Here is a 13,067-nt window from a genome sequence, read left to right as displayed (position 1 = left end):
CAACTCATAGTAAACATCTTCCTGGATTTGTAGCCTCTCTATACAAATAGTCTAGGAGATTTGCTTGGGGACACTTAGAGTTTAGGTGACTTGCCCAGTCATATAACCAATATGGGATGGAGAGGTGGGACTTGAATGTAAGTCTTCCCAACTCCAAGATCAGATGCTCTATCATATCATAGTGCCTTTTACATTTGTCAGTTGGTATATTTTGCTACAAAAAATAGCAAATTGAAATAAATTTCTTCCAATAAATGAAATTATTCTTTTCTCCAGATGTCTCTGCTATGTAAAATAATAAAACAATGTTTCTTACATGCAATTCTGACTTAAACATCTCTGAAAACAACAAAACAATTTCTCAGCCAACAAATTATTCTTAGAACTATTTAAAGGAGTTTGTTCATCATAGAAAAAAATAATCTATGTCAATTCAAACTGACTCTTATTTGAGCAAAAAGCATTAAAATTTTTTTTTTGGAAATAAGTTATGTTAACTTCTTTGAAGTGATATTTATTTGGATTAATTTATATGTTCTTCAATAGGGTATGAGAAAGGTACTTATTTTTAACCTTTCTACATTCAGCAAGCATTTATTTATCAAATTCTCATGTGTTCAACATGACCCTAAACAGTTTAACTTTTATTGTGGCTTTGCCTGCTTAATTTTTAATAGTGGAAAGTGAAGGGTAGAGAAATAAAATTTAGATGATTTTAAAAACTAATATTTACCAATACTGTTTTTTGTTTGTCTGTTTTTTGCTTCTTTTGACTTCAGGCCTGTGCTCCATTGTATCATTGGAGGACTGAACTGAAACAAGAGAGAGAACCTGTTGGAACATGCTTTCTACAAGATGGAACAAAGACTGTTGAGTATGCTCCCTGCCGGTCAAGTACGTAAAGAAACAAAGTCTTCCCTTGTGCTCTGCAGCAACTTTTAGGAAAGGGATATAAAGCTTATTTTGTGAGAATTTGTGTATTTGCTCAAAATGAATTTGGTATAAAGACTGTGACTAAATATGTTTTCTTGTGGGATCAAAATATCTGGATATAAATATAATCCTTTCACTCTCTGGGTACAGTGGACAAATCTGCCTGGCCTTCCCATGAAGATTTTAGTTCTCACCCTCTAGAATAGTGCTTCACATAATTAGGTGATCTTGGAATCACATCTGTAATCATCATCACACAAAAAGTCTCATAACTCCAATTTGCCCTAGTGAGTTCAAGTATAGGAATTGTATGTTGGTTACCTCTTATAATAACACCACCACCACATTTCTGAGAACTAGCATGGTGTAGTGGTTAGGAGACCAGCCTTAGGACTTGGCTGCATGGGTCTGCCTTGTGGTATGACCCTGGTTGAATCACTCTTAGTACCCCCAGGCAATGCTCTGAGGCTGAGTTACAAATGAGTTGGTATTCTGCATATGTGGAGGATACTTTCCTTGCAACAGCCTAGTGAGACAGTTAAATTAGTATTAATTAACATTAAATCAGTGTTTTACAGAGAAGAAACCGCTTCAGCCAGATGAAGTGACTTGCCTACTGTTACACACAAAGTCATTTTTGGAGATGGGACTTGAAACTAGGTTTTCTAGGTCCACGTGTGATATTCTTCACATCGTAGGCCCCTTCTGATACAGTGATCCAAAGGAACTTTTAATCTTTTAATAGCAAACTAATAGCTATTGAATGAAATGTTCCTTTATCATAAGTTTTCTGATGCTAACTAGTAATTCAAATAAAATAAATATTGAATTCAAATAAAATAGGAATTCAACTTACATTCACATATGTCAGATCTTTCTAAGAAACCTTGTGTTAGAGCAGCTAAATGGCACAGCAGATGTAGCACTGAGCCTGACATCAGGAAGACCTTAGTTCAAATCTGGACTCAAGACACTTATTAACTGTGTACCTCACCTGTAAAATGGGGATAATACCAGCACCTACCCCCCAGAGTTGTTGTGAGGATCGAATGAGATGATAGTTGTAAAGCACTTAGCATGATACCTGGCACCAAATGTTAGCTATTATTATTATTGTTGCTGTTGTTGTTGCTTTCTAGTCTTTTGGTCTGTTTTCTTCTAACCAGCCTTGCCTTTAAGTTCTTTTCCAAATGGGAGCAACTACTCTGCACAACCTTTTTTGTGAGGAAGAACCTGATATCTTCCTCTATCATTTATCACATTTCCTAAACATGTGGTAAATATGTTATTTCCCTAATTGCGGTGTCTACCCTCAATTAGAAAATCAGGGAGTATATCACAGAATGAGTCCTTAAGAATTAGTGTGAATAAATCGTGTTTCAAGGTTAATTTTTTAAAACAGTTTTCAAACTTGAAGTTCTGTTTTTATCCTTCTGGTTCCTTTCTAGCTCTTTTTAGGCTGGATTTTGCTTTCTAGAGATACATTAATATTGAACTTAGAGTTGCTTTATTTGTAGAGGTCAAATTTTGGGGAAGCAGCATAGAGGGCTGTCCTTAAAGCCAGGAAGACCCACGTTCAGGTCCCATCTCTGATAAATACTGGCTGTGTGATTCTGGGCAAATCACTTCACCTTTCAGTGAACTAGGCCACTTTCTAGGCGTATAAGTTGCAGAGAAGGTGCAGGCATGCACTGGTACAGGGACTTTCCTTGCCCAGAAGTTCCCTATATCAATGAAATCATGGGTCTGGTCCCTATTTCAGGCCAAGTTTTAGATGTAGTCATTGTTCTTTCATTTTTATTTTTGGAGTCTTCTGGGATTGGCACCTTTAAAGTACAGCAAACCTTATTTATCTAGAGGTCCATTTCCCACCAATTTCAGGTATTCAAAGTTACTAATGGTATAAAAAGGTCTCTTAGATGAGAAAATTAACTGCACAACCCATGTTTTAAGGTCCATTCACTTTACTATTTTATAGTCTCTAAAGCAAAAATTATTTACTCCTATTAACACAATTCCTGCAATCTTTATTATGTTGTCTTAAGCCAAGGGCAGATTAGAACTTGAAAACTGGAAGAACATAGTTCTTATAGGACAAGTACGTTGATGACATTGAGAAAGGACAGCTGATTTTGACAGAAACAAAAAAATTTTGAAAAGGAAATACTTGAACTTTAAAACAGACAATAATTGGGGGTCACTTAATACAGGGGCAAAAAAAAATCTGAATCCCTCAGTAGCTTATAAAAGCATCATCATCATCATCTTATCTGTCATTTATAAAGTATTTTAAAGGTCTGAAAGATATTTTACCTACATTACTTCATTTGATCTTCATAACAAACCTTGTGAAATCAGTACTTTTACTATCGTCATAGTTTTACATGAATAAACTGAGGTTCTTAGATATTAAGTGACTTGACCATGACAACATAGCTAGTAAGTATAAGATGCAGATTTGAACTCAGGTCTTCCTGCTTCCAAGTCCGGTCTTCTATCCATTACACTACTGTGTACAGCATAATGACTGATATTTGGAGTATTGATGAATATCAAGAAAAAAATATATTATATTCAGTGTTCTCTGCTCAAGAAGCCAGAGGAGTTTGATTAATAAATTTTAGGAAGACTTCCATCCGCAAGTTAAAATAAAAGCACAACGTTCTAGTGCTGAAACAGAGTAAGCCTCAGTTTTCTAAGTGTTCTCATACATGCAACATCTGAGTCCATGATACAAAAATGAGTTATCACAACAAATTGTTTGCACATGAATGTTCTTTTTCTTTATTCGTTGTGGGTTAAAAAACTGATGATTGATGATAGACTACATTTCTGTTTAGATACAAACATTCATTGCCATGACCTGATTAGTCCTCTAACTTACTGGGGAATGTCAGGTCTTATAAAATTTTCTTGGTAAAGACCATACCGCAATTTTGAAAGGGGGTGGAGGTAATGGAGACTTGGTTGAAAGAAATTGCCTAGGCCATCAAATGCCCACTGTAGACTCTCAAGGAACATTTGTTGAATGGATGAATGAATATGACTCTCAAAGGTGACCTCCATATTTCTCTCTCTCTCTCTTTTTTTTTATTGTTGAGTGTAATGAAAGTTAACTCCTGAGACAGGATAGTGATAAAGGAAAGCTTTCTTTGAAAGAAACAAAAATGTAAACCCAATTTGGATTTGAGATTTTTAAAAATTTGTTTATTTTTAGTTTTCAACAATCACTTCCTGAGGGTTTTTTAATAGTATAATTAACCCCCAAAGTAAAAGCCTCACAATTGAAAGTAAATGCAAGAGTGCCTTGTATCAAGATCATGCCTAATTCTTCTCTGACCTGCATTACTTTAGGTCATACATTCCAATAGGACTTAATTCCTGGGGCCAAAAGTGAGGACTCATTTTTAGGTGTAGTGAACAAAAGAATTAGAATAGGAAATAGGGGCTCTGGATTCTAATCTCAGTTTTTTCATTTGTCACCTGTGTGACTTTGGGTAACCTTTTTTCCTCAGTGTGGCTAAAATGTAGACTGTATGAGGGCATTAATGTGAATTCAGGCTAGAAAGACAGGTTGGTACCAGATCATGGAGGTCCTTAAATGACAGGGAGAAGGGTAAATATTTTATCCTGTAGCATAAAAACCAATTAGGTTTCTAAAAAGGGGAAATGATGTGGTCAGATTAGTGCCTTAGGAAGATTACTTTGGCAACTGCATGGAGGAATGATTGAAGAAGAAGAGGTTAGAAAGAGGGGCTCAATTATCACCTCCCTCAACCACACTGGTGGCAAAATGCGTTGAAAAAAAGGGTTAGATAGAAAAGATGTCTTAGAGATTTAGTCAACAGAATTAGGCAAGTTATTGATGGCAGGCAGCAAAAAGAAAAGTGATTCTTTGTGACTGAGATGCTGTTGAGACCATTAAGAGAGCTTGGGAATTTTAGAGATGGAGAAGGTTTAGAAGAAAAAGATGATGATTTCAGTTTTAGACAGGTTGAATTTTATGGTTTGGTGAAATAGAAACTTCCAAGCAATAAGAACTATTCCAGAGTAGAATGGGTCAGCAACTTTGAGGTGAATTGTCCCTTGGTAGAGATTAATGTTGAAGTTAAAGGAGCACTTGTCAGGGGTGTTATTTAGAGAGGAGATTCTTGTACATGTTAGATAGATGGCCTCAGAGGCCATTCTTTTATTTGGTAAGCAGTTGGAGAGAAAGGACTGGAGCTCAGGAGAGCTAAGGGTCACGTATATAGATCTTCCCTTTCTATATAGATCAGCTTTGGTGACTGAGTCTTTTTTATTTTATTTTATTTTTTTTGCTTAGGCAGTTGGGGTTAAGTGACTTGCCCAGGGTCACACAGCTAGTAAATGTCAAGTGTTTGGTCTGAGGCCGGATTTGAACTCAGGTACTCCTGACTTCAGGGCTGGTGCTCTATCCGCTGCGCCACCTAGCTGCCCCTGTGACTGAGTTTTGAAACACATTTACAACATTATTTTTCTAGCTCCATTATTAAAAGCAAGACTCTTCTTTTTTCTTTATTCCCCTAAACCTTTTCTGATGTATTAGGATTTGTTTAGAAATTACCTCATCTGTGGCTTTGAAGTAGTTGTTCATTCCCTTGATTATTACATTATGTAGGGACCCAAATATATGTTGATGCCAGTTTAGTGAAATAGTGAGAAAAAAAAATTAAACATTAATCTTGAGTAGAGGTCAATTCGAAAAACTTTGTTAAAATATACAAGACTTAAGAACAAAACCCTTTAAAATGTTGAAAAGTAAATTCTCTCATTTAATATTCACCTGCCAAGAAATCTTAAAGAAAGTATTTTTTTTGAAAGTGTAGATCGTACAAACACTACCGATTATCCCTACAGCTCAATAATAGAGAAAGAATGTCTTCACAAATAGCCTGAAATAGTCTCCTGATGCAGCTACAACAATGGATATACAATGGTTGACTTGAGGTCACAACAGAATTGCTTAGAATGATTCACCATGCTCCAGAAACCGTATAGCTCCATGTTTTCCTAGTACCTTTTTGGTCAGAAAAAATTTTGAATTGTAGTAGTATTTTGCTCTTTATTACTAAGATGAATGATACTGAGTAGCTCCCTAGTATTAAAAATCAGTTAGGAATCTCTGAACATAATTTTTTGGGGGTTATTTTTAGAGTATATCCTGAAAAGATAGCATACAATTAAGTTATATTCTCAAGAGTGTTCAAGGTTCAAGCTTTAGAAAAAGGTAAGGTTTTGGTTTCTCATATATCAACACAGTGTGTATGTATGTGTGTGTGTGTGTGTGTGTGTGTGTGTATGTACGTATGTATATATAACAGTAAAAGTGTTGTGTATTTGTTATTTAAATACATTACTATTACGGAAGAAAAGGAAATGGGAAGGGAATAAACATTTGTATAGTACCTAGTATGTTTCAGGCACTGTGCTAAATAATTTTTACTAATATTATTTAATTTATAAAAATCCTTTGGTAACTAGAGTAATATATATGTATGTATGTATGTATGTATGTATAGTGTAAGACAGAAAAGACACCAGGAAAGTTAGGTTTTTTAATTCAACAGACATTTATTGAGCATCTACTATGTATAAGACACTGCAAGGCACTGAGGGAGATATAAAGATATAAAATCACTTAACCTTCCTGGGCCTCAGGTTCCTCATCAGTAAAATGGGAGGGGAAAATAGCCTCTGAGGTCCTTTCCAGCTGTATATTTATGATCCCTTGAAAGTATTTAATTATAAAAATGCCTCTTATTAGCCCCTCAGAACTCATTTTGAGTCTTACTCATTTGCATACTGCATAACCATCTCCTGAAACTCTGAACTACTTAAGTGTATGGTCTTTCTGGATTAGTAATAAACCTTTAGATGTATATCTTGGAGCTTTGTACAAGACGTGTGAAGATACAATTGAAATTTTAAGTACCTCCTTTTTGGCATTTATGATAATTAAATGGTGACATAGTTCAGTCTAGTGGAATAGTTAAGTTGAGGGCGGGGGAGGGGTGGGGAGGGACTAAGAATCTTAGGTTTTTTTTTCAGCCCTGTTCCTAATTCATTGATCCAAGTACTTTAATCTTTGTTTTTCCTATCAATAAGAAAGCTCTAAAATACTTGATGCCTGTTGTCTTTACTGGAATACAATAATAAATCATTAGTTCTTTAACTGTGGCAGAGTTGTTTTTCTTATGACTTATGTAACATTTTTCCCCCTATATTTACTTTAGAAAATATTGATGCTGATGGACAAGGATTTTGTCAAGGTGGATTCAGCATTGATTTTACGAAGGTAAGTTATTAATCCTTATTCAATATTAGATGAAACTAAAATCTATCTTATTTATTATCCATGGTAATGGGAGGGCTAGACATAGTATGGATAATTGAAATGCATAGATAGTAAAAAATATGTTCATCAATTGCTTTAACTTTAGCTATCATCAATTCTTTAAGCTATTATTATATTATGGGATTAGAGATATAGGAATCTTTTGGTCAAGGATTGGCCTAGGCTAATTGGCCACAACAACAGTTAACGAATATCCACGAAGTCATAAAATAGGCTATGTGATTATTGTCAGTTCCATTTGTTGCTATCACTTAGCAATGTCTTCTCCTTTAAACATCACTCTATTAATCGCTTTCACCCTTAAAGTGGCTATTGTCTACCAACTCCAAGGTCATTTTTTCTCTTATGTCAAGGAGTTCAAAACTTGGCTCAAAATCTTCCTCTCCTTTCCAACTCCTGCTATTATACTAGGGGACTTCAGCATTCATGTTGATGGCTCCCTCAAATGCCCTAATCTCCTTGTTTCTCAGCCTCCTCAAATCTCATGAGCAATAATTCTTCTACTCCAGCTCAGCCAAGCCACACCCTTTATCTCAGCATTACCTACAAATGTTCTAATTCCTTGATCAAAAACTCTGACATTCTTCTATCTGACCCTAAAATTCTATTATTCCATCTCTCCCTGTGCCTCACCTTTCCTAAACCTTTCTTCATACTCTAAACTTTAGTACTTTCTCATGTCAGTCAGTCAGACAAGTATTTATCAAGCACTTACTGTGGGCACTCTGTTAAGCTCTGGGGATGTAAAGAAAAGCAAAAACACATTCGTTTTCCTCAAGGAACTCACCTTCTAATGGGTAGTATAACATGCAAATAGCTATGTATATGCAAAATATATGGAGTGTACATGGAAGGAAATTTCTGAGGGAAGAAACTAATAGCATTACTTCTAGGGAGGGAGAAGAAAGAATAAAAAACTCTTGAAGTGATTGGGTTTGGTCAGAACCTTAAAGGCATCTGAGGAAAGCCAAGTAGAGTGGAAGAGAAAGAGAGCGAGCAGTCCAGGCATGAGGGACTGTCATTGAAAAGGCACAAAGTTGGGAGATGGAAAAGTGGACCAATGTAGCTGCATCTCAGGAGATTAAAGGGTAAGCAGACTAGAAAAATAGGAAGGGGACAGATTTTGAAGGGTTTTAAATGACAAACAGAAGACTTTACATTTGATCTTGGATAGAAATAGGAAACCACTTGGAGTTTTTGGAATAGATGGATGCCATGATCAGACCTGCACTTTAGGTAAAAATCACTTTGGCAGCTGAATGAAGGATGGATTGCAATTGAGAGAGATTTGAAGCAGTGAGAACAATCAGAATTTCATTGCAGTAATTGAAGAATGAGCTGAAGAGTGCCTGTACCAGGGTAGTAACTGTGTGAGGGGAGCAGAGGGGGATGCATTATTAGAACTGATAAGACTTGAGGATGACACTAACGTGAGGTGAGCCTGGTTTACTGGGAATGGTGCTCTTTATGATATGAAGAAAGTTGATACATTTTGCTTTGGACATGTTGAGTTTGAGATGCCTAGGAAATACTCAGTTTGACATGTCCAAAAGACAGTTGGTAAACATTAATAGTCAAATTTCAAATTAGGAAAATGGAAATTATTTTTTAAAATTTAAGTCAAATTTTATTTTGGGCAGAAGCTTTCTTGGTAACATTGTTGTATTATTAAGTCATGATTAGAAGGCAGTTAGAAGTCATGATTGTAGCTTTGGAGAGAGACTACAGCTCAACCTAGATCATCTCTATTAAAATGATAATTAAACCCATGAGAGTTGATGGGATCATGAAGCTGGGAGAAGAGAGCTCTAAACATACCTTTTGACTGTTATTCTTCCTAAAACTTCACTTTCCATCCTTTCTAATCTTGACCCTATAGTTAACAAATTCAACTCTACTTTATCCTCAACTCTCAAATTGCTTGCATCCAAGTCTTATCAGCATTCATCCCTATCCAAACTCCAGCTTTCAATTGCTCCTACCATTCATCTTCTCCACTCTACATGCAAATTGGATCTGCAAATTGGGACAAAACTACTTTGTGTTATGTAATCTTATTTATGTTACCTAATCTTAACTAGGTTGCCATTGCTTTTACTCCTCCCTAATCGATTCTTTATCCCACTCCCCACAGAAGAACCTTCTCTTCTGTCCTAAAATCTCCTCCTACCTTCCCTTCACCTTCTTAGCTGAGGATCTCCTCTTTTAACTTTGCTGAGAAAATTGAGGCCATTCAGTGTGAGCTGCCTCTTCTCTTAACTTCAAACCCCCCAAACATATCTCCTCTTTTCCTCTAATCCCTGTTACTGAAGTAGCCCTTCTCCACAGTGCCAACGCATGAGTTCTTGATCTCCTCCCCTCCTATTTTCTCTAGCAGATTGCCCCTTTAATCATCCCCCTTCTCTTGCTAATCTTAACCTCTCTTTATCTACTGCTCCTTCTCTACTGCCTTCCAACATACCCGCATCTTAAAAAACAGCAGAAAACTTCACCATACTCTACCATCCATAAAGCTAAAATTCTTTTGTCCAAACTCCTGAAAAAAGTTGGCCTATACTAATTATATGTTTCCTTTTGTCTCACTCTTCAAAACCCTTTGCAGTCTGACCACTGATTTACTCAGTTGAAACTACTTCTCTAAAGTTACCAAATCATCTTTTAGTTACTAAATCATGGGATCAAAGATTTAGAGCTTGAAGGGACCTATAGAAATTATATAATGATTCCTCAGTCTCCTTTGCTGTTTTCATCATCCATATTATGCTCTCTAATTGTGAGTATATACCAAAGCTCTATCCTAGGCCCTATTTTTCTATCTTTATACTACCTCAATAACCTCATCACTTCCCATAGGTTTATCTCTTACTGAGATCTCTCACTGCAGCTCTAGTCACATATCACCAACTTCCTGTTGGACATTTAGGGTTGGGATATCCAAGAGACATGTCCGACTCAATATATCCAAAACAGAATTTTGCCTGTTACATGAAGACCTTTCCCTTTTTCTGATTTTCTTCTTTCTGTTGAGGTTACTACCATTCTTTCAGTGTCCCATGGTCATAAACCTCAGAATTATCCATAACTCCTTCCCCCACCTTTATATCCAATCACCAGGATATCTCTATAGAACCAGACAAAAAAATCCAAGCAAAGAAGAGAGTTTTCTTAAATGTTTATTTATATGTTTTCTTTTCTCTCTATCAAATTTTCAAATTTTTTTAAAAAATAAATTTCAGTGCAGTAAGTTATGCTCCAAGTAACTCAGGAACATACTGATTAAAAACAGAACAAGCAGGATATGACTTTTTTGTAGACTGTGAGAAAAGAGGAGCTATAATAAGCCAAATTAATGAAAACCAGAGACACCATAGTCTTATGATCTTTTTTAAAAAATTTAATAAAGTATTAATATTTTGTTCTTATCCTTTTACTTACATTTCATTTAGGAAGGGAAATGTTTATGCTGTTTGCCTATATTAGTTAAATAATCCATTCCCTATTAACTTCATATACCAATGAAGTATTCATGATTCAAATGCTAAGGTGTCTCCACAAAATACATAATTTTACATTAATAAAATAATTAAATTTTAAGAGATCAGCTTATTTTTTCTTAATGTTTATAGTACTACAACAACTAGAAATTTATATTTTTTTTTGTGAGGCAATTGGGGTTAAATGACTTGCCCAGAGTCACACAGCTAATGAGTATTATGTTTCTGATGCCACATTTGGACTCAGGTCTTACTGACTCCGAGGTCCGTGTTCAACTAGAAATATTCTTACTCCATATACAATAACTCTGATGCTCAATTTATTCTTTTAAAATAATTTATAAAGCCAAATATCACAAAGTTTTAATTGGAGACCATTTTACTAATAATTTAGTATCATCTGGTTATACTGCTCTAACAGTGGTGATCTATTGGAAAGAGAGTCACTTGGACTTTGGGAGGGTGGATTTGTCCTCAACAAAGTCTAAGATTTAAGAAAAAAATCTTAGGATGAAACAGTAAATACTTTGTGTCTAATACACTCAATTAATTTTCTGCAATTAGTAATGGCCACAGAGTAGGACTAGGCAAGTTAGCAATAGATTATCTGCAGTAAGCTCTGAAAAATTTGCCCTTCAGTTTCTCCTCTAATTCTATCAGAGAGTTGCCATAGGTACCAAAAAGAGTTTCCCTCCAATGAAGCAGGAAATTCCTTTGGTAGTCATCAGGATGGGAAATTTGGCTATGTAGTCACAAACTTTGATAATCAAAGTATAATAACAGAAAACCCCCATGTTAGATTAGCAGATACAGTCAAGGTAAGAGGATTCATTTTTATATCAACATATATACTGATATGCCATCCTTGATGTAGTGGAAAAAGTAATAGGCAGATAATGTTGAGTTAAGAGAAAGTATTTTTACTTTCCTTTTTGTTTATAAAATAAGTTTTAGTAAAGATGACAGTTACCCAACCTGAGAGTAGAATGAATTTTAATTTTAAAGTTACTTTAATTTATCCAATATTTATTAATTTTGTTAATTTGAAATTTATATCTTTTTAAAAGAATTTTTTTTCTACATAATTCCCCCCTCCCCAGGCAGACAGAGTACTTCTGGGAGGTCCTGGCAGTTTTTATTGGCAAGGTAGGTTAATCAAATTGTTCAATACCTGATATTAACTTTTGCTAACTTATTTTGTCTCAAAAATATGAGTTTCCAAATTAAATATGAGAAGAATTGGGAAATATTGTTTTTGTGACTCAACACTCTTCCTCTACCAATTTTAGAAAGATGGGAAAGGTGATACATGTAATTTGAGAAAGTTTATGATGTGTGTTTTGTATAGTTGCTACATGTGTTATAACTAAGTGAATAAATATGATACTGCTGTATGGTTGCTCAAAGACTAAAATTTAGCTTCTTAAAAGCCATTTAACCTAAATGTTGTTGCTATGTGCTTAGATGCATATTCAATTTGTGATTTTGAATTTTGGGTTTAAAATATTTTAAATAAAGGTAATAGCTTTTTTAAATGAAAATTTTATTTACTAATCACTGAAATCAAATGTGGCATTCACTGAGGAAGAAAGAACATATACGAGAGGCATCTGCTTTCTTGAACTACCCTGGATGGTCTCTTAAAATTATTATTGATATTTTTTATTTTTATATCACCTTTACATATGAATATTACCTTCCTCTTTCTCCTCTCCCACCCACTAAGCTATTTCCTGTCACAAAGAATAGGAAGAAAAAAAAGTGTGTGGGGGAACTATTCAACAAAACTAACCAACATAGCAACTGAGTCTGGTAGTATACACAATGTTCTACACCCATAGTCCACCCACCTTTGCAAAGAAGGGAGGGAGGTGCTTTTTTAAGTCTCTTTTTTGGGGCCAATCTAAGTTACCTTAATTACACAGTGTTCACTTTCCTTTTCTGCTGTTGTTGTTCTTTTCATTTACATTATGTTACAGTAATTATTTTGCTGGTACTGCTCATTTTACTTTGTATCAGCTCACATGACTTTTCACATGCCTTTTTGGAACTTTTTCTATTCATTGTTTTTTACAGAGCTGCCCTATTCCATTATATTAATTACTAAAATATTTTTAGTCATTCCTTAATCAAATGGGTCTGTATGGTTTCTTTTTTAAAAATACTATTTAAACAATTCATAGCTTTTACCATTGGCTATGAAACAAAATGTAAATAGAATTCATATAAATGAATGGTTAAAAAAATGAATAGGTAACTTCTTT

The 13,067-nt window shown here is 35.0% G+C and overlaps 1 protein-coding gene across 1 annotated transcript in view; it reads left to right on the top strand.

Moving 5' to 3' along the window:
* The window catches only part of ITGAV (integrin subunit alpha V), a 101,250-nt gene that overhangs the window by 44,138 nt on the left and 44,045 nt on the right, over positions 1 to 13,067 (top strand). Inside the window, exons 4-6 of the mRNA XM_027865934.1 lie at positions 780 to 894; positions 7,188 to 7,249; positions 11,904 to 11,949. Coding sequence (XP_027721735.1) covers positions 780 to 894; positions 7,188 to 7,249; positions 11,904 to 11,949 — 223 coding nt within the window. The remainder of the gene's footprint in view (positions 1 to 779; positions 895 to 7,187; positions 7,250 to 11,903; positions 11,950 to 13,067) is intronic.

The sequence above is a fragment of the Vombatus ursinus genome, unplaced genomic scaffold (genome assembly GCF_900497805.2).
Source record: "Vombatus ursinus unplaced genomic scaffold, bare-nosed wombat genome assembly UNPS02014779.1, whole genome shotgun sequence".
Taxonomy (NCBI): Eukaryota; Metazoa; Chordata; class Mammalia; order Diprotodontia; family Vombatidae; genus Vombatus; species Vombatus ursinus.
Note: the sequence above shows the minus strand (reverse complement) of the source record. Positions and strands in the feature narration are given on the sequence as shown.